General features: G+C 41.4%; 1 protein-coding gene across 1 annotated transcript in view; it reads left to right on the top strand.

Moving 5' to 3' along the window:
• The window catches only part of tnksa (tankyrase, TRF1-interacting ankyrin-related ADP-ribose polymerase a), a 96255-nt gene that overhangs the window by 27215 nt on the left and 47497 nt on the right, over positions 1-21543 (top strand). The window contains exons 5-6 of the mRNA XM_073477891.1: positions 8032-8068; positions 12491-12566. Coding sequence (XP_073333992.1) covers positions 8032-8068; positions 12491-12566 — 113 coding nt within the window. The remainder of the gene's footprint in view (positions 1-8031; positions 8069-12490; positions 12567-21543) is intronic.

Genomic DNA, 21543 nt, shown 5'->3' with positions numbered 1-21543 from the left:
GGCAGTCGGCCACTCCGCGAGAGTAGACTGACAGAATTCGGTTAATGAACTCAGCAAAAGTAAAGAAAAGAGAAGCACATACTAATCCGTATCTCCTGGATGTGGAAATCTTCAGAAAACGTCGAAGGTTTGGATGAGTTTAATACTTGCCTAAAGACAAGGCCGACACCTGGGTTGAACTGTTTGCGGATTAAACATTTGTACGGTAGGTTGTCCAAAAACGCTAGAAAAAAGTTTGAGGGTTGACTGAATTCTATGTAATCAAACAGATTGTAGCCTGGTTTGCCTCACAGATATTGTAAAATGCTTTACACCTTCACAAGTGATACTTTTATTTATGGTTGAGGAATACAAAGTGATTAAATTGAGCTCTCTATCCTCAGGAAACAACACATTTTACATTGAAGACATTTGAGGAGTGTTCTCCATTCAATCACTTATCTATTTATAAGGAAGAGATGTTGTGATAGAATATAGATAAAAGGTTTACTGATTGAGTTATAACATATCCCGAACGTTAGAATAATCTCTTTTCATTATCTACTATGAGTCACTCTGTGGAGCAGCCTGGACGACTGAGGATCAGATGTGGAGGACTGAGCTGTCTGCGGTCTGTTGTGTATCTCCTCGGTCGTTGCGTGACTCCTGTTTGTGTGCCACACTCGGGACGGCTGCGATATGATCTCATCTTATCCATATTAATTTGTCCACAGTTAACTTGTTTTTGTTGTTTGTTGTTTATACCATTGCTCATGAGAGGCGGAGGAGTGGACGCTCCGACCTCTCTCCTGTCCTTTTGTGTCTGTTTAACGAGCAGTGAAGGGGAATCCGTGCTGATGTGTTGTTGTGGCTTTTTTTAATTTAGTTTTGTTATCGGCATGCTAACTACTTTCCTGATAACATCACAAATTAACATTTGGTTCGTTAGTTTTTTTGTGATCCATATACAGGAAAGCTTCTCGCAGCCCTCGGGGGCATTGTTGCTGAGAAAATAAGTTTTAAATCTGGTTTTAAATCATAGCAGGGGCCCTGAGCAAGGCGCTGAACACACAATGTTTATAAGTAGGAGAAAAGTTGGAGTTACAGAAGGATTTTGTCTTTAAAGAAACCATTTTTCAGCAAAGCAGTTGAATCCTCTCTGCTGGAGTGACAACTGTGCTATTTCACTCTATAGATGACGACTGTCTTTTTCCTCAAATTCATTTTTGCTGTGTTTTTCAACTTGGAAACCAAAGGGCTATACGGTGACGATCACAACATGAGCATGCACCGTGTAAAACAAAAACCAGGGCTGGGACGATACAAGCCATCAACAAGTACACAATGAATGGAAGAAAACAATCTATACAGTGATAATCCCTGCAGTTGTGGATTTGAAATAAAACCCAGTCCTCTTTGTCTGAGACCGAGACAAGATCGAGAAAACATGCAGTCGAGTCCCAGACAAGATTGAGGCCATTAAAAAATCATCTTGAGACCCGTCGCAATAACAGCCGAACTGTCAAATGTATCCGGCCCATAATGTTTTTGCACTGACGAGAGTGACAGTTGAGATTGATGACAGTTCCAACTCATTTGGTGTGGTGGTGATTAAACTTTGTTCAAATGACAGTCTGAGTTAAGCCGTAAAAAACGTTGGTGTCGTGAAACTGCGTGCATATCAGCTGTGTGGGGGAAAAGCGTATTACACCTAATTTGTCGGCAAAGTCAGGAACCCTTTTAAGCGTTTATTTTAATCACATTAGACGAGTGATTCTGTACATGCAGTTTGGAGTTATCGAGGATGCGCATTCAGCGTCATCTGACGTCACGTCTGCAGGACTGCGCAGTAAATTCGGACACCGAATTGCAGTGCATTATGCAGCACACAGCCTGTTCAAGGCAATGGAGAGATATGTGGGTGGGCTCATTCTTTTTGGTTTTAAACGCTTCATCAACCATTAGCATTAAAAAACTTAAAATGCATGTTTATTTTTTCACAAATCCTGCCCCAAGTTCCTTTAACAATATCACTGCCTATGTAATACCACACAAACATTTTGGTGGGTGACAAAGTTGCGGAACAGGAACAAACATACTGAAAACGAAAGAGACATCCATCCAGAAGAATGACGAAAGCTCACTTAAATGCACCCCTGCTCGCCTCTGGCTTCACCCACAGGAAATAGTTATAGTTTATTACAGTTAATAATAAGTCATTTGGCCGGGCCCCGTTACATCATCGTAAATTATAAACCATCCCCATCCCCTGGTTCAGAGGTATGCGCTGACAAAAAACATCCATGTTCTTCTAAACTCTGCAAAGTGAAAGAGGGTGGAGTGGGTGGCCATTTTAAAAAAAACACAGTTAATCCTGAGCGGTTCTCTTTGGTGTGCTGTGTGAAGCAATTAATCACACAGTGTAAGTGGTGAGAGTGTGAAGTGAGCTGAGCCAGCCAGCAAAGGGCCCAAAACACCATCTTTTATAATTTCCCTTCACCTCCCTCTTATTTATTTATTTATTCCCCCTCTTTTGATTGGTCTCAGCGCGCGCAGAGATCCACTTACAACCTCAGCAGTTGCGACCTTGCTAAGGTTATAAGTGGATCGCTCAACTCCCTGACTCAAAGCCAGTTGTTGTATAACAGCAGATAAACCGCTTCTACAATAAATGATATTTGATTTAAACACACACTAACTTGCACAAACACACACACAGGCGGACAGCTGGGCACTGAGGCGACTCATGGTCCAGTCAGCATCAGTCAGCATCATCTGTGCTTGTACAGCCACTTGGTACACACACACACACACGCACAGTACACGCGGTCCTGTCTGCACGGTCAAGATATATATAGGATTGCGACTGTTTGACATTGACTTGTACTCACCTGTGCATGACCCTGGAATCACACATGCACATTTACACACACATACAGGTGCACACACACACACAGGCACACGCACAGACACACACACACACGAAAAGGAATACATCATTTCATGCATAAAACAATTGGAATTCAAACAGTGATCACTAATGTCTACTGCACTCTGCCAAGGGAGTGACACAGAGACACACCCCTACACACACACTCACACGCACACACACACACACACACACACACACATACTCACTCACATACACATAATATCATCATTCAGGAGGCAGCTAGCCTGTCCCAAGCTTTAACCTGTCCTTGTCTCTTCTGTTTGGAGTCAGCAGGATTGTTGACACCACACACACACACCCACACACACACACACACACACACACACACACACACACACACACAGTCAGACTCAGATGCACTCGTACATACTAAAATACATACATCCTCCTCCATCCTATATGAAATCTGCCTCTTTGAATGTATAAATGCAGCCAAGCAGAGGTATATGCTGCCAGTATTGAAGCTGATATTTCATTAATTCTATTAATAAATGACATTTGGAGTGTTTGGCTGACTTTATGACTCAGTATCACTTATTACCATGAGCGATCAGTCATGTTTTTACTCTTTCTCACTTAAAAGATGTAATGGAGATACAGCCAGTTCCTCCATTTCACATCTTTTTGTGCTGTTTTCTTCGCCCCTTGTCATCGCTGACACTTTAACGCGCTAGCTGCAGCCAGGGTAGGGGATGTGTTAACACATAATTTCATTCTGCCGCCAGCAGGTCCAGTAATTTGATACGGTCCTAAAGTACAAACACAAGGGCACAATAAAATGCTTTTGCGCCAGGAACAGAGAAAACATACTGCAGAATTTGTGTCTTCGGAGACTCCTGGTGGTGGGATCAAAAAACAAACCTGACTTAAGTCAGGTTTAAATGTTATCTTAGTTTCATAGTGACACAGATAATTCATTTCACTGTGATCACCTTGTGAGTCACATCCTTAATTGCAGACCAGCTTTGAGTGTATACCACCACCTCTGTATCAGAGTGTGCAGATGCTCCACTTGTCAAGTCGGTCAAAGCAATTTGACTTTTACTGGTTATATTTTCATAATTTTATCATTAATGGCCTAATAAATAATTTTCCCACGATTGGGTTGATAATTAATGATATATTATATCAAGCACCCTTAAAGATACCGCAATTATGTTTTGACGTGGTGCCTTAAGTGTGTGAGGTATGATGTGGTAAAGTGGCAGCAGATTAACAGCCGTACAAAGCTAACCTGTCCTTGTCCTTGCTTTGTGTGTCTGTATGTGTGAGAGAGGGAGAGAAAGTAATTAATACAGCTGAGTCACAATCACTTTAGCTCTCAAAGCTTAAATAATATTGGAAGCAAACTCTCGCCGAGCAAAAAAAAATATATCTCCTGTTGCCTGCAATTCATTCTGAACGCCTTCATTTGCACACTGAGCGTGGCAGCAGACTCAGCAAAACATAATGACACAGAAACTGTTTTCGTTTAGGTGTAAGTTACACTTAATTGAATTGGTAGGCTGAGTCACTCCCTTCCCGTCATTAGTCATAACTTTCCTCTTTAGATTCGTAGACTTTAAATCAACGGAGGCGTCGCCGAACATTTTGAAGTAAAATGCATGTCAGAAGGGTGAAAACTGTGAGAGGGCAATCACTTAAAATGTTTGTTGGTGTTGTTGTTTTGCGGCGCAGCGAGGTTGATGACTTTACCCACTCTAGCTTTAAAAGATGTGAAAAAGCTGGATTTTAAACTGGTAAAGTTCAAAGTGTTGACTGGTTTAGAGTTTGCAAGACTGAAGTGTGACCAATTTCTAAGACTTCAAATAGGAGTGGGTTTGAGCTGTCCTCCCAACTCTGTTGCTTTCTCTCTATTTTCCTTCAAATGTTTACTATCAAAAGATGAAAATACACTTAATAAATATAATTTTACGTATGAAAAATAGCTTTTCAAACTTTGTTCAGTTATGAAAAAAATAAATATTTATGAGTTTGTATTATTTCCTCACTCTGAGTTTACATTTCTTTTCCAAAACTACATAGTGCCCCTTTAATAGTGAGGATGTTAATAATTATGATACTCGTAATGATAATGTAATCCAGACAGCTGTAAGGATTGTGACTGTCAGGTGTGTAATGAAAAACGATTCTGTCTCGGCACATAAATTGGTTCAAAACTACAGCATCTAATTTAGAGTCTTGATCTCTCTCTGTTCGTCTCGCTCTCCTCTCTTTGTATTCATATTTTTTCTATCTCGGCCCCTCTCCTCCGTCTCCCCCCCTTTTCTTCTTCCCCTGCCTGTTCCGCCTTAGCCTCCCTAACACCAATTATACTGTGTCAAATCCATGCATGTCAGTTTCCAGATCCCTAATCATCCCTTCTCTCTTTCATCTGCAAATCCTTTGTTCCTCCCTCCTCCCCCTTTTTCCTTCTCTGTAACCTTTCTTCTGCGCTCCTCACCCTACCCCGCCCCTCCGTCTGCGCCGTGCACACACTGCCCGTCCTCCTCATCCTCTTTCCATTTATCTGTATCACATTTACCTCTCCATCTCTCTTTGATTTTTTTTTTTATTTCCCATTTCAATTTTATACCTCTCTCTCCTTTTTTTCTCCAGCCACTTTCAGAGATCAACTTTGTCCCGACATATTTTGCATATTGGTTTTTATGTGTGAATAAGCCCTGAAGTCATTCTTCAGTAGAAGTTGCAAAGGTAATCTTACTAGGTCAGACCTTTTTATTTGGCTTCCTGCAAAGTGCATTTACCTTGATGACATGCTGGAGCCTATCACCTGCAGCTCTACATCTAACACCTCACTGTGGATTCTTTGTTCTTCTTCTACTGCAATAGATAAGTCCGATCTAATGACCATAAGGCAGCTAATATATTCATATTTTGTTGTACGGCCCACTTTCTTTACTGGAGAACAGCACTGCTTACAAAGTTTTGCCAGATGCTACTTTCACAATACGTCTCTGCACCATGGAGAAAAGGTCATTAAATGAACTTCCAGCTTGGACCTCCAGCCTCAGAAGGCTTTGTCCAGTGCCTTAATTTACAGTGGTTGTTTAATATTTTATGATCAGAATTTGAATATTTCCATTATTTTCAATTAGATAAAGGCACAGACCAAGTCACTGAGCTCAGAGTAAAATCGTTCCAACATGTTACTCCCCCAAAAACAAGAAATAACCATGCTAAGTGTTGATATTTAGATGCTAAGCTAACCTCAACTAAGCTATCCATCTCCTAGCTTTAGTTTAAAAGCAATTTTGCAGTCAGCAGTCATATCAGACTGGGTGTAAGATTTAAGAATTATAAGAAGAAAATCCTGTGTTACAAACCAAGGATGTGGAGTTTGAAAGAAGTGGACATTTAGGAGGCAGAGAGGGTCTGATGGAAGAGTATACTGAGTTGCATTATGGGAAGTGCAGCAAGTATTTATGGAACTTGACCCATGCTCAGGAGTCATTTCCACCTCTGCTGTCTCAATTTTGACTCTTCTTTTTATTCCTATCTGCCTCATGTGATTCCTACAACTTTCAGATCTCAGGCTGTTTTTAAAGATCTCTTCCACACATGTGTTATAGGACAAGTTCACCCAAAAATAAAAATTCAGTCATGATCTTCTCATTCCTGTGGGGATGGAAAGTCAGGTGAAATTTTGCAGTCCAAAAAACATTTCTGGAGCTTCACAGCAAAACAGTGTTGCAGCATTCTCCTAAACAACTGAAGTAGATGGGGACTTGTTTTAAAATGTGATAAACCACAGAAAAAAAACGTTTGTCTCCATGTTTTTCGGTAATTGTGATTATAAAACTGGAGTGGAAAACAGCATAAAATGGCAAAAAATCTCAAATGTATGTCTCACATAAGATTCCAACATCTTGAAAAAATCTTGAAATGGCTCCCACCCTTTCTCCCTCATTAAAAATTCCTGAATATATGAATATGCAAATTGTTTTTGACTGCTGGACACAAGATATCTTCTGTGTCACTGTAAAGTCCATTCTCCATGTTTGTGCACTTCAATTTTCCACATTACACTTATGTGTGCTGAAAATTGGACCTGGATTGACTTTCAGTGTATTTGTGATGTCACAAATCATGCTCGTAGGCCCACCTCTTAGAAATTGGATTTCTAATGAGCACAGAGAAAGTGAGTTTTGAGCCATTAATGTGAAACCAGTCTTCTAGAGTCGAACTCTGTACGTACGTCATTCTACACAGTGAAGCTCAAACATTCAACTGAAGGAACGAGATAAAAAACATGTTTGACTGAAGGGGGGCTTTAATTATTAAGAGATAACTGGTGGATTATCACAGCAGACTGATCAGGATTTTTATAATACCTTTAAATCAAATGTCACACCACTAAAGGAAGACCAGGAAGGCTTTACTTAAACAGACGGATGAATCCGGCGGTGTTACACATGCCATGTCTGACAGGAGCCTCCCGTCTCCCCCACCCTTGTCTGTTTCCCAGGCACATATGGGAAGGTGTGTGTGTTGTGACTGTAGTAGCGGGGGGGCAGGGCTAAGAGAGAGAGAGGGAGAGGGAGGTAGGGGGAGGGGTTTGTTTATTTCTGTTGTGTTTTTTTTTTTTTATGGTAACTGCGCCTCCTGAGCCCACTGGGGGGAAGGAAAAGCAGGGAGAGAGAGAGAGAGAGAGAGAGAGAGACAGAGATGATGGAGAACGAGGGAACGCAGTTAGCAATATGAGTGGCGGCCGAGAGAGGGGAGACAAACGCGGCAAAGGAGGGAGGGATGGACGGACACACGGATGGATAGAGGCAGAGCGCGTGTCAGTCCGCCGCCCGTCGCCCAAACAATGAACGTGCTGTGGTCGCTGCCGGCAACGCATCGTCACTGCAACCGGAGCCAGAGGGGTGCGCACACTGAGCGTGAATGGCAAAGAAAAGAGAGAAGGAGGGGGGGAGGAGGAGAGATAGAAGGAGAGATGGTGTCTCCCCCCCTTCAATAGATATATCCTTCCTCTGTGTGTCTTTACATGTGTGTGTGGTTGTGCTCTCTCTGTTTGATCATGTGTGTGTGCGTGTGGTCGGTGTGTGTTCGCGGCCAGTTGTCTGACACCATGATCTTCTGTAACCATCTAGGTGAATACAAGAAGGATGAGCTGCTGGAGGCGGCGAGGTGAGTACCAGACTCTGCATGCTCTTTGTTGTCATTTTCTTCCTCCCGTTTTCTCGCCTCCTTGTGCTTTTTTTTCCTACTCTGTGACACCCTTTCATGTTTTTTTCTCTCTCCTGCTTGTTTTTTGCCTCCTCCTTGTTCACCTGTTCAGGTCTGTGCCTTCTCTTCTTGTTTCCATGCTTACTTTCTTCCCTGCTCCTCCCCTGATCATCTGTCCTTTCTCTTCTTCTCCTATCTCCTTGTCCCCTCTATACTCTCCTCCTTTCTCACTGTTTCTTCTCATTTCCTCTTCCTATTTCTTTCCTTTTGTCCAGTTTTTCCAGTTTTCTTGTTTGCCTCTCTTCCCTCTTCTCTTGTCTTTGCCACCTCCCCTTCCTCTTCTCTGATCCACTTGTGTTTTCTGTTTCCGGTCCTTGTTTGTTGTTTTCTTTCTTCCTCTCTTTCCTCTCAGCTCCTCTCTTGTCCCTTGTTTCCTGTCTTTTCCTCTCCCATGTTACCTCCTCTTGACTTCTACCCTTTTCTCTAATTTCCTGTCTTTTCCCTTCAGTTTTGTTTCACTTCTCCTCTCCTCTCCTCTCCTCTCCTCTCCTCTCCTCTCCTCTCCTCTCCTCTCCTCTCCTCTCCTCTCCTCTCCTCTCCTCTCCTCTCCTCTCCTCCACTTGTTTTTTTAATTCCATCATTTGCCGCCGCCTTCAGTTTTCCTTCCAGCTCACATTCAGTCATCTCCTTGTCTGTCAGACTGTTTATCACTCGTTCTTTCTTTCCCTTCATCACAACACACACACACACACACACACACACACACACACACACAAACACACAGACACTCAGCTCCTACACTAGACAGGTGCTTCATAGCCAGAGAGCTAACTACATGTGGGCCAGGGACACTTCTGCCTTTTGGAGGCATGTTATGGTTGCAGGCAGTGCATGTGGGCAATGAGTTTGTGTGTGTGTGCGTGTGTGTGTGCGCGTGTGTTTGTCTCATGCATGTGGAAATGGCATAGCTTTCGTTTGAGATTGTGTGTGGGTGGCTGAGCGCTCGATGCCTCAACAGCCTTCCTCTCGCTCCCTGTCTCTCTCCGAGGCATACTCACACACAAACACACTCACACACACACTCTCTCTCACACACACACACACACACACACAGACACACACAGACATACACATACACAAGGAAGCAGCTGGCCTAGCGGAGCAGTACCCCAGTGTATTATGGGGTCAGCAGGCTGTTTAAGTGTGAACTGTGAACCCAGTGTGCCTCTATCACAGCTGAGCCACTGACTGGCTCATCAACAATGTCATTTTTCAGAAGAATTTCCTTTCATTTTTTACAATATTTTCTTTCTTTTTGAGTGTTTTGTTTGGTCAAACAACTCCCACACATGGCTTATGGGATATTGTTGTTTTTCTGCTTTAGTTTCTTGGCCCAGATAGCAGCCATCACAGTGGTAAAGATAATAATAACTTGAGCTGGAAAAATGCTTCTTCATAGTCTGAGTGTAACGCAGTGACTCGATACATTGATTGGAAAAACAAAAGTTCACTAAAGCTCTGTCCAGCCAACCAAATCTGTCCCTTTGTCTTGATCTTGGTCCTCTTTTATGATTCATTAGCAGTAAATATTGGAAAATGGCTTGTTGCAATTGTAAAGCTTAGTGATTAAAATATATTTTACATGTTAAGTTGAATAGAGTTCCTATAGATGAACAGATGTAAGGCTAAATTTGCCTCACAATCAATGTCAGATCTGCATTATTTGCATTGTAGGCCACATTGAAATATTATCATCAAACAGCCATGTGATTAAAAACCACACTGAGTCTAAAATATCTGATTTAAAGTAACTGAAAGATATCCCTAACTGAATTTGAATTGAATTGAAATGAATTGGGACCAAGTGAATCAGAACCAAATCGAGTCAGAACATCAGTGGTGATACTGATGCTCTCCTATCAACTCCATAGCTGCTAAATGCTCCACTATATTCACCAGCTTGTCTCTGGACCTGGACCTTTAACCTTAAATACGACATCATTAATTATAATGATTGTTTGTTATGTAATTTCTTATTTTGTAATATTGAACCAAAACAAGCATAAAATACACATATTTTTACTGAAAAGTACAAGTAACTGAGTAAGTTGTACAGAACCTGATTAAGTGTACTTGGTTACTTTCCATCACTGGGTGGCACACAGAGTTTCCTCGGAGCTCTTTTGCTGAAAAACATCTGCCTGCTGGGTTTGGAAATAGAAGCAAAACAATAAAGTTGCGAGCAATAAAAACAAAATGAGCTGAGACGTGTTGAAATGCTCCCTTGAGCTGAGGAGAAGCACAGAGTGGGTTTGTACTACAAGCACCTGTCATATTACACGTTGTTATTTGATTCTTATGTAATAAAAAAGTTTTAAATAGAGTAGCTTTACCCCAAATCTAATTTATCTATTGTCTAACTATGTTAACTTCATGCCGTTAACATGCACCTTAAGAGATTTGAAAGTCTTTGATAAGATGTAAGGAGCTGTGGAGATAATAATCTAATTTGCCTTGGCAACACATATAGATGCAATGCCAATAACGCCTCTTAAATTAAAAATGTAAGTGAAATGATCCAGTCACGCTCTCAGAGATTCTCAGAAATGCATTTTTCATTTTCCTTCAGGTGTGAAAAACAATAGATATTCAGGCATGGTTATGAGCACTGTCCCTTGTGGGCCACTGTAGATCGTTTGTGTGAGATCAGACCTGCCTTTAGAACATTCACCACGAAGAAGATGACAAATCTTTTTCTGATTGCACCCCTGAAACGCCTCAGTGAGACAGAGTTAGACAGAATCGAGATATGATATACGACTCTTCTCTCAGGATTTGCAAACATGGTGTTATTACAGTCCTGGAGTTGGTGCATTGGACCAACTTAAAGGGTAACTCCACCTATTTTACACTAAGAGTGCTACTGCATGTGTTGTTTAGAGGCTTTTGTGGCTCCAGTGGAAGCTGCATATAGTCTGATAAATTACCTCCAGTGATGCTCAGTGGCTAATTTGCATTGTGGGTAATGTAGGCGGCAGGTTTTGAAAAGTAGCTCAGTGGTTTAGCATTGCACTCTTGTAACACTGTTGGACTCATTGTGGACAGCACAAATAGGCTTTTTTATTTCATGCATTCTTCTTTCTTTTCAGAACCTAGCGCCCACATTACCCAAAATGCAATGCCAATTAGGGACATCAGTAAATGCAATTGCACTTTTTTTTTTACATATGTTTATATAAACACTTGAATGTGTAAAATTGGTGGCAATACCCTTTAAAGGAACATTTTTACAGACAGAAAACATCCAACTCTAGCATTCTTTCCCATGAGTTTGATGAGAAAATTCATACGACTGTCACACCAAATATTAGGTTGGGTTAGCTTAGCTTAGTGTGCAGACTAGAATCAGGTGGAAACAGCTAACTGCTGCTGGGTCAGGCTTTCTATTTATTTTGTCAAGAAAGCAAATCTATTTCCCAACATGCTGACTTGATTCATATCATTGTTGATTGACTAGATGCTAAGCTGTGCTGCCCCTACATCTGTTAAACAGACAAGGACAGACACACATACAACCTGCCGTGTCCTTTGTCCCTGTTAAATCCTCAAGATGTCTTTTGCATCGAAATGAAGGCTTTCTTGCGTTCGGGCACGGGCAGTAGGAAGTGGATAGCTGAGCGAAAGAAAGAAAACAAATGAGAGAACTGAAAGGAGGATGCTGAGCGGTGAAGGTAAAGGTGCAGAAGAAAAAACCGAGGGTGGAGCGGGAGGGTAAAGGTGGACAGCTGGGATGAGAGTAAGAGGATTTGAATGCGAAAGATACAGAAACAAAGAGAAGGAAGGAGTGAAACAAAAAAAGCAAAAGCAGAGAGGGAGAGGAGGGGAAACGTGGGAGAATAGAAGAATAATCCTTTTCTTTCCATCTGACAGCTTCTTCCTTTACGGCTGTCAGAGGGATGATGTGCTGGACCGGGCCGCTACCCTGGCAACACTTTCCTTGTGGTCACCCAATGCCAGGGCAGCGAGCCTAGGAACCAGGAAGCACAGGCCATCAAGAGAAACCAAATGTTAACTCTTCTCTAGCTAGGCTTAATTTGTCTTCTCTATCAGATCAGACCTATAGTGTGTAATAGCCAGGTTAGCAAGAACACACACACACACACACACACACACAACCTCCGATCCAAACATTTCTATACGTCTGTCTGTTTCCGTGGCTGAAATTCCTCTCTCCCTTCAGTCTCAAGCTTCTTATCTCACTCGCCCTCATTTTCTCCCCCCTACAGTCCCCTGCTGAAGAACAGTGCTAATCCTCGGTGGTGTTGGTGATGTTTTCTGTCTATAATATGTGTGTGTGTGTGTTTGTGTGTGTACATTTCGCAGGAGTGGAAACGAGGAGAAGCTAATGGCCTTGCTTACTCCGCTCAACGTCAACTGCCATGCGAGCGACGGGCGCAAGGTAGGAGCAAAGCACAAAAGCACACACACACACAGTCACGCGGTAACAAGCTCATCACCGGCATTTTCTGCACCTGGGGAAAGTCATTAGGGTTACAAAAACCATCAAACTGGCGCTGAAAGGTTTCATCATTTATTTTTCCATCGGGAAAGTGAAACGAGGCTGTGGGCCTCGGTCGTATCAAATGATCAGTTAGCGCCCTTTCTTGGCCGTCAGTCATTAAAATGGATGAAGATACAAACCCGTCAGTGAATGAATTAGCATTCGTGCTGAACAATAGCAGTAACACACAAAGCACTGTCAGACTACCACAAACATGATGACAGCAAATTGTGCTTTTTAAGTGTTGGTTTTTCTGCTTTTTCAGTTGATTGAGGAGCATACAAAAGTAGAGATGTTTCTTTTTCAGTTTTTGGCTGTGACTGTAGTTCACCTGTATTGAGATAAATTAGTTTTGAAGAGTTAGGGGAGCAGACAGCAGTATTCCTGCAGCTGCTTCCTAGTAAACACTTTACAGCAGAGATAACTGAGTCTGCTTATACTTTGCAAGAAGTACAGGAACTCACCACCCCCAGTGCAGTGGCCTTTACTTTGCGTAGGAAGGCTTTAACTGAAGTTGATTTACACAGAAACATGGTTTACATATTTCCCATAACAGCTTCAGTGAATATTTTTTGTTAAAAGTTTATTAAAGTTTGTGTGAACCTGAGCCTCTAACGCACACACACAATGAGCACAACAACAGAGTCTTGCAGGGATCATGTATTTTTGCAGGCCGACCCCTCGACAAAAAGCCTAGAGGATTTTTCCATTGGATTTTAGATTATTGCAGAAAAAATATAATATTGTAATATTTCTGACTGTTATCCTGAGTCTGTACAGGGTGTTTCATTTTGAAAACTGACCAGATGCACTATGCCGTTCCACTGTCTGACTTCCTGTCTGGTGGAATCTGGGGGTTAGGCTATAAACAAACTACACCAGGGTCACGTGACTTAAATGTCACCTCCACTTACCTTCCTACTACACTATACTATACACACTTATTTATACATTTAATAAAAACCTACAAGTTGTAAAGTTAGAATAGTTTGCAAGTCAAGTTCACCTCTAAAAGTGAAACCGGTGAATAGATGAATTTCCGTATTTGGCGTGATGATGTTTGATGTCCCTACAAACATCTGAAGTCTCCTCGCCACTTGTTCGCAAACTCCTTTATAAAGACCCATAAAAGCTTCAATTCACGTGAACAAAACTTGAAAAAACCCATTGAAAAAAGATTATGAATGTGAAGTGACTCACTCCTACACCACTCTATTATATACTTGACGTGGGCATTGTGAAGGAAGCTGTGCAAATACATATGTGCATCGTAAAGAAATAAACAATCTAATAAAAAAAAGTGCAACTACTGTATGCAGGTCTTACTGGGGTAGAATTGTGAATCACTGAGAGTCTGGTGTAGGTGTGTGTGTAAACATAAATAGAGAATACAACACACAAAAAAGACTGAATGCACATTGGTGTACAGATGATGTAGTGCCTGTGCAATAATCAGACTCCAGAGCTCTGCAGGATAGAGAGCGGAAGTAACTATGTGGAAGGCCAGATCATCATTTTTGGAATTTATGCCCGGTGAGAAGAGGTACAGATCATCCTGGAACAAATGGGACTCCACTTTGTTCTGCAGCTGTCCGAATGCAGCCGTGGTTGAGCCGAGGAAAGCCTGGTTAATTAAGAGCCACCCAAGAGTGGGTTAATCTCAGGTACTGCTGTGCACAAAGCCGGCCATATTTAAGAGGTTCAGTGAACTAGAATGAGCTCAGTTTCTCTGAGTCTCTTGTGCTGGTCACCTCTGTGTTGGATAGAGTGTGTGCCCTTTTTGTAATTAGCTGCATGTTTTGCTTGCTTGACAAGTACCAAAAATTGGATCAGAGTTTTAACAGTCAACGCTGCACTTGGGAGTTCATTCTGGTGTTGTTAGACTGCAGATTGTGGAGGGTTGAAAAAATGCTGGACGTGCTAAATCCAACAGATAAAAACTCTTTATTATATCACTTAATAGAGATTATTTTCCGTCCTCAGGGAGACCCGAGCCTCAGTTTGAGCTCACTGGCGTCACAGCAGCAAGTTTAGCTTGTGACTGATTAGTTCATCAGATGAATAACTGGAAGAACACTTTCTAGTTGTGTATTTTCCAGCTTTAGTCGAAGTGCTCCCAGTAGTCCACCATATCACAACCTGGCAGAAATAAAGAGGGCTGCTGACTCTTAGTTTTTTCTTGAGAGCTGAGCAAGATGGATCTCAACTTGGCAGTGGACAAACAGATTTTGGGTCCTTCTTGACTTCTCTTTCTCTTAGGGCTTTTCTAACCATCGTTCTTGTCAGCGTAGGAAAGTTGCAAAACATTGAAGTAGTATGCCCCCACGTGACTGGTGGAAGCTAGCAGCCATTGGACACTATTGAAGCCAAGTTCAGCCAATAAAATGTCCTACTGATGCCGATTAATCTGCCAAATTGAATATGTTAACCTCTATTTACAACATTTATCTTATCATGTGAGACTAAAACTCCCCATTAAAACCCCCAAATAGTGGCGTATTATTGGACGCCTTGCGCCACCTATTCGATTGCAAAAGGCGCTGGTGTAAAGTGTGTTTGTAAAAGCAAGTTATCTTGAAGAGATCTAATTGGTCAGACCCATTTCTCAAAAAACGGAGATTGCTGTAATTTATCGGCCGCCACAGTGGAGCCCACTGTATTTTATTGGTTGCTATGACAACTGCCAGGATAACCAGGAAACCAAAGGGAGCGTTTTTTTTTCTGTGCTCTCGGTAACTGTCACATAAATGCTATAACTGCCTTGAGGAGGCTCGTTCCTATAATCATGGGCACTTCAGTGTTGTTGATGATGCTCAGCTGCAGCTTGTATCCATCACATCGCCATCATACCCATAATTGTGAGAGAGCATCCTCTGGCTATTATCTGTGCAGGTGGCCTGCCGGGGATGTGATACCCCGAGGGAAAACCGTGTAATTTGAAATTCTTCGGAGACTCGGGGGACAAACATGAGAGATCGTCGAGAGAGACGTTGAAATTTAATGGCTCATAAGTGAATGAACGCAACCATGTCCAGAATATAAAAACTGCGCTCAGACATATTCTGAAATGACCTCTCCTGCACAGTCTGTATTTGTAATGCTCTTTAATTGCTCTGACTGAAAGCAGTCGTGCACAGTAGATGGAATATATTTTCACGCTGGTGCAGTTTCATCCTCGTTATGGTCTTAAGGGTAATTGAATAGGGTGATGGGGATTTACATTCCCACTGCTAACGGAAATTGTTGAGTAAAATCTGCGTAATAGCTGCAGACATTAGGTGAAACTGAGGGACAGCAAAAACTTTCTGACTTGTCATTGCTGTCCTTTGACTAAATCAACTCATGGAAATCAAGAAACCAGGGCAGAGAATGGATAAATGCTCATCATGTCAATACATGAAATGAATAAATGAGTTGAACATGAGGAGATAACACACTGAATAGATCCAGATTGATTTAGTTAAACACAGACATCAATCCGATCAGTCATAACTCAGTCAAAATACATTTTTACATTTTTCTTTCCTTTTTTTAATCATAGACACTTTCCATAAAGTTTGTCATCTTGCCATTTTCTATTGCAGTATTTACACAACTTTTTCAAGAAAAGTCACTTCCAGTTCTTGAACTTTCTCTATTGCAGCTTAACAATGTGCTAAAATATGTTTCTAAAAACATTTTTGGTGGGAAAAGGCGGTGTAGTCGCAGTGGTTTACAGACAGAACTGTCTAGTTTTGACAGTTTGATCAGAATTTGGTTAGATGCACCTCGCTCGGTCTAAGAGAGAGAGAGGCAAAAGAGCGGGGGGCTCTGGATGCAGGAAAAATGGAGAGAAATTTACAATTGTTAATTTGCATATACTTCCAAAATTGTAGAGATACAAAGCTGGTTGAAGATTGGCTTCCTAGTTCCTTTTTAATTGTAATTCCCCACTGTTAAATCCTCCTGCTCTATTTTCACTGTTTATTTCCACCTGAATCAGTCACACAGCTGTCGTTTGTAATTGGTTTAGATTTACATTTAAATCGTTTTTTGAAGGTGGGGTTCAGATACAAATAATGTTTTATAATAATAATTAAAGCAACGTTATGTAGATTTTGTGTGACTTGCCACCCCCTGCAGTTTTTGAGTGCAACACCAGTCATAAATACAAATCCCAGGTCTGTCATAATTTGTCAGATGCAATGTAGGTGCCAACTACAAACAGAACTCGTGACGTCATAACAATGTTATGTGTTGAAAACTCGTATCTTGTAGTACACACGTATGTAACGCTGTGATCCTACCCTCTCACTGAGTGCAGAAACAAGTGATAGAGGGGCGGAGTAGCTGAGACAGAGACACCATTCACCCTGTTACAAGACACTGTACCATCAAAATTATTTTTAAGCTGTTATTTTAAGGTAAAAAAGTGACATAATGTCGCTTTAAGTTGTGTCGTGTGTGGCTAAAATATGACATAATTAGGTATATTTTGTTGTATGAGGAGCATTAGATAACAATTTAAGACAGAGTGAGAGGCAATTTAGACAATTGATGACATCTGTTGTCGTTGCTATGTATGTGTATGGCCACCCACCCCCAGCATTTAACGCTGATGTGATATGAAGACAGACGTGGGACTTAAAAGCGAGTATACGTAACAGAAGTTTAGATTAAAATTTAAGTGCTGAAGTGATTTAAAGTGAGACGGATAATGGAGTGACGTTAGATTAAAACGCATGCAAAAGTGCAAGAAAATGACGACATGGTTGGCACATCGAGTATCTCACACACACACACACACCCACACACAGTGACACATACACAGACAAATTGTTATGAGGACACTAATGATAATCATGGACAAAACAGAGCGTGGAAGAATCCTAATGATTGATAATAATGATGCGTCCCTTTAAATTAGACAACAGCCACTTCCACTTCCTCCCTCTCTCTCTCTTTCTCTCTCTCTCTCTCTCTCTCTCTCTCTCTCTCTCGTCCTCTCGTCTCTTCCTCCTCTTCCTCCTCTTCCTCCCCCTTCCCCTTCTTCTCGGTTTAATTTTAATTAGAAGTGGCACACGCTCTCCGTCTCCCCTCTCCAACCACACATGCAAACGCACAGATCTGCAGCATAAATGTTGATTGCAGAAGCCTCTTGGGGAATTAAAAAAGCTCTGCGTGTTCAAAGCATACGCACACAAGAAGAGAGAGAGGGAGATGTATAGTGTGGGGCCAAAAGTATGTGGACACCTCTGACCACATACTGTAGCTCTGGTCTGGAACGGCTTTTTCCATGTTTGGTGTGGAAGAATTCGAGTTTTTCAATCGAGAGGAGGCTGTCACAGCTGTACGTGCTGGAACAAAATGTACAACAGTCACATATGGGTGTAGTGATGGTTTGTCCACGTATGTTTGAGCGTGTAGTGTCCTGCTCCTTTATCTTCATCCTTTATAAAACAGTTTTTCCCTCCACAGCTCTAATTCTAGTAAGAGTGTTCTTATTCAGTTCTTATTACACTGCTCTATAGTATAGGCAACAGCAGTATAACAGCTGCCACTCTCTCTGTGTGTGTGTGTGTGTGTGTGTGTGTGTGTGTGTGTGTGTGTGTGTGTGTGTGTGTGTGTGTGTGTGTGTGTGTGTGTGTGTGTGTGTTTGCGTGTACTCCAATGATTGAGGGCCCATCGGAGTGGGATATTATTAACACAGCTGAGTGGAGAGCGTTATCAAGCTGCCTCTATTGAAACCTACTGCTCACTCCCACACACACACACACACAGAAACACACATATACACACTCACACTTGCTCCTGCAGACATCGCTTCCTCAGGGAAAAAGCCTGTGCTTTCGGACTGCCTACTGAGCACACACACACACATACAGGCCACACAGGCTCATTTGTTGTTTCCCTCTTTTTTTCTAACGTTTCCTATAGGCTTCAGTCAGACTGACTGTCAGTAGTCGTGCTGGAAATCTAGTTTTCAGTTTGTTTTTCAGGGAATACATTTCATGTTTTTGGACTCCACTGAGCTCCGTCTGGTGTGAATGTGTGTTTGTGAATATCGTGAGTTTTGGATCTATATCTTACCAGTGAGAATCATCGCACCCACTCGTGTCCTAGCTGGCACGAACATCAAAGAGACAGACAGCTGAAGAGCAAGACCAGGATTCAGATTCAGAGAGAGAGGGAAGAGGAGAGAAAAGACTTTCATTGAAGCCTTGTTTAAATGTTGATTATGGGAGCTTATCCTGCTGAGAGCACCATGCTGACTGACAGTGTTATTTTTTTGTGTGTTTTTTTTTATCCCTATCTGGTGAAAAACATGTATCTTCAAAAGTGAACTTTCAGGAATAAAGTGGATATTTAACTTTCTGAAAAGACTTAAGAGGACCTTTCATAATTCAGGGTAGTTTAAAAAAAGTTATTTTTAAGATTACCATGTCAATCACGAAAATTAGTGTGTAGTATTTACTTTGGAGACCCAGACCTAAACTAAATCAGACAAATCAAGAATATGACTATGTCCAAAATAATTAGGTTTTGTGATTTTGATAATTAAAGTTGTATTGTAAACAGAAATTCCTCTCATCAGACACAGTAAGCCTAATCCAATATCAAACTGGATATCCCTGTATCATTTTAAATTCACCAGATCCAAGATCTGCATCAAATTGTATTTACTCATAGATACTGGCCACCTAAATACACCAGATTTCTTTCATCAAGATCCATGCGTTATGAGAAACTTATGAAAATTGCAATGTACAAGAAATTGAGAAAAAGATTCCTGGATCCGTCCCGTTATCTGGATCCACACCAAAAGTTAATGGGTCCATTCTGGGCATTTGAGGGGAATTATCCATTGTTTTTGCCCGCCACCCTCCCAACATCACAAGACTGATTTTAACATATCAGTGCATATCACATATCATTTATTACTTTCTTACTTTTACTTGAATAAAGAAGTTGAATCAGTGCTTTTACTTTTACCAGAGTCTTATTTTACACACGTATCTGTTCTTCAGCTTGACTGAAGAATGTGTGTACTTTTGCCACCTCAGGAGTCAGCCATGTTTTGACTTGTCTGACAACCTTTTACCATAGTTTGTCAGTTTTGGGCCTCCAGAGTTTACATGACAGCACTGTTACAAGGGAAAGTTGCAAGCGCTCCATGCTGACATGTAAGGTGCGCTGTTTCCTGAGGCCCTTTTCATTCCCAGTGCTGACGTCTCTGTATAGAAAAATGCGCCAACTTGCCTGGAAACTCTCCTTCGATATTAAGCTCTCATTTGTTGGTCCCCTCTGGGGTCCTGGTGACTCCACAGATCAGAGTCGAGCCTGTGTGGCTCTTGTCTTGGTGGAAGTTCACACTTGCTTACGAATACAGGAGAACAAGGTCATAGGAACGTCTGAATTCTGCTCGACAGGAGATTTTTCACAGCGAGAATCTAAATGTAACCTGATGCCCTGTCTGAAAAAGATATTAGACTTCTGCTCCGTCGAGACAGAGATTAAAAATATCCAGAGGCCCTTGTTAACTGTTCAGGTGACAGATGACAAATAGGGAAAGGAAAAGTTTTAATAAACTTTTGTCAGTGACAAATTTAATCGCTTGCTGTTATCCAAGCCCTTGGCATGTTGTTGTCTGAGAACAGTGTAGCGGCTGCAGCTCTCAGGTGTCCAGGTAGTTTATCAGGAAAAATCCGCTGTCACAATGTTTGTTTCCCCAACTTAAAAATGTTAAATCAGGCCACCTGTTGAATTCATACTCAAAACAGCAAGTAACCGCTAATTACCGCTAACTGTAGCTGCTTGTCATATTTGAGAAACAAGTCACTTTTAATAATTGGCATCCGAAATAATGTAATATTAACCTTCTTTCCTGGTGAGAGTAAGCAAATGAAAGGCATTTGACTCTATCCCAGACTCCTTTACAAATTGTGTGATTTTAAGAGTTGTTGATGAGGAGAAACATGACAAACTTTGCGAAACAGCTACGGTGCAAATTAAAAATCATTGGTACCTTCTTGTAAATTAGGCATTATGTGCAATACATTAAGATGTTTCTTACCTTGAAAGAAGTGTCTGTTTCCGTGTCTGAAGTGCGTCGTACCTCCTTGCAGCTTTTTTAAAAACAGTTTCAATTGATTTCGCCATTTACACAAATGTATTAAAGATTATTACATATTGACAGTAAACATGTCTTTTACAAACACAGTTAGCTGTAACTAATAGAGGCTACTCCATTTTCGTTTGTGGGAAAAGTCACCAGACTCCATTAAAAACACACTTAATTTTGAGACGTGTTGCATTAGTAGAAACTGTCTAAACTTTGTGAAACACTGTATTTAACACATTCTTAACTGTTTGGGCCTACGTGTTGATTCAGCAAATGTTATATCTGAAGATATTTCTTTCTTTGTGTAAAACATGATGGTAAAACTGAGAATTGACCCTTGAGGAACTCCATAGGACAGAGGAGAACAATCAGACATCTCGTAAGAATGGATACAAATTAAGTAAATATAAGAAAACCTAAATATGAAAACCTGCTTTACCAGATATCCCAACCCACTTCCTGAAACAATATAACGCTCCGTGGTGTTGGCACGTCTGCACATGTTGTTTAGAGGACTTGTCATTACATACAAGTCCGCTAACAGCAGATATAAACCTGACATGTCCGTCCCAGATCGCAAGTGAGAGGGACACTTTCTGTTGCTCTCAAGGAATGTTTCCCTGAAGTAACTTTCCGAGCTTTAAACTTTGCATGCAGCCCTCAGCTCCTCGGAAAAGTCTGTGTTTATAGCTTAGAGGCAGAGCAGATTGACAGGTGATGGCTGAGATATCAGCGTGTGTGTTTCTGTGTGTCTGACTGTGCGAGTGTGCACAG

The sequence above is a fragment of the Pagrus major genome, chromosome 12, assembly GCF_040436345.1.
Source record: "Pagrus major chromosome 12, Pma_NU_1.0".
NCBI lineage: Eukaryota > Metazoa > Chordata > Actinopteri > Spariformes > Sparidae > Pagrus > Pagrus major.
This window is presented reverse-complemented; position numbering and strand designations above follow the sequence as displayed.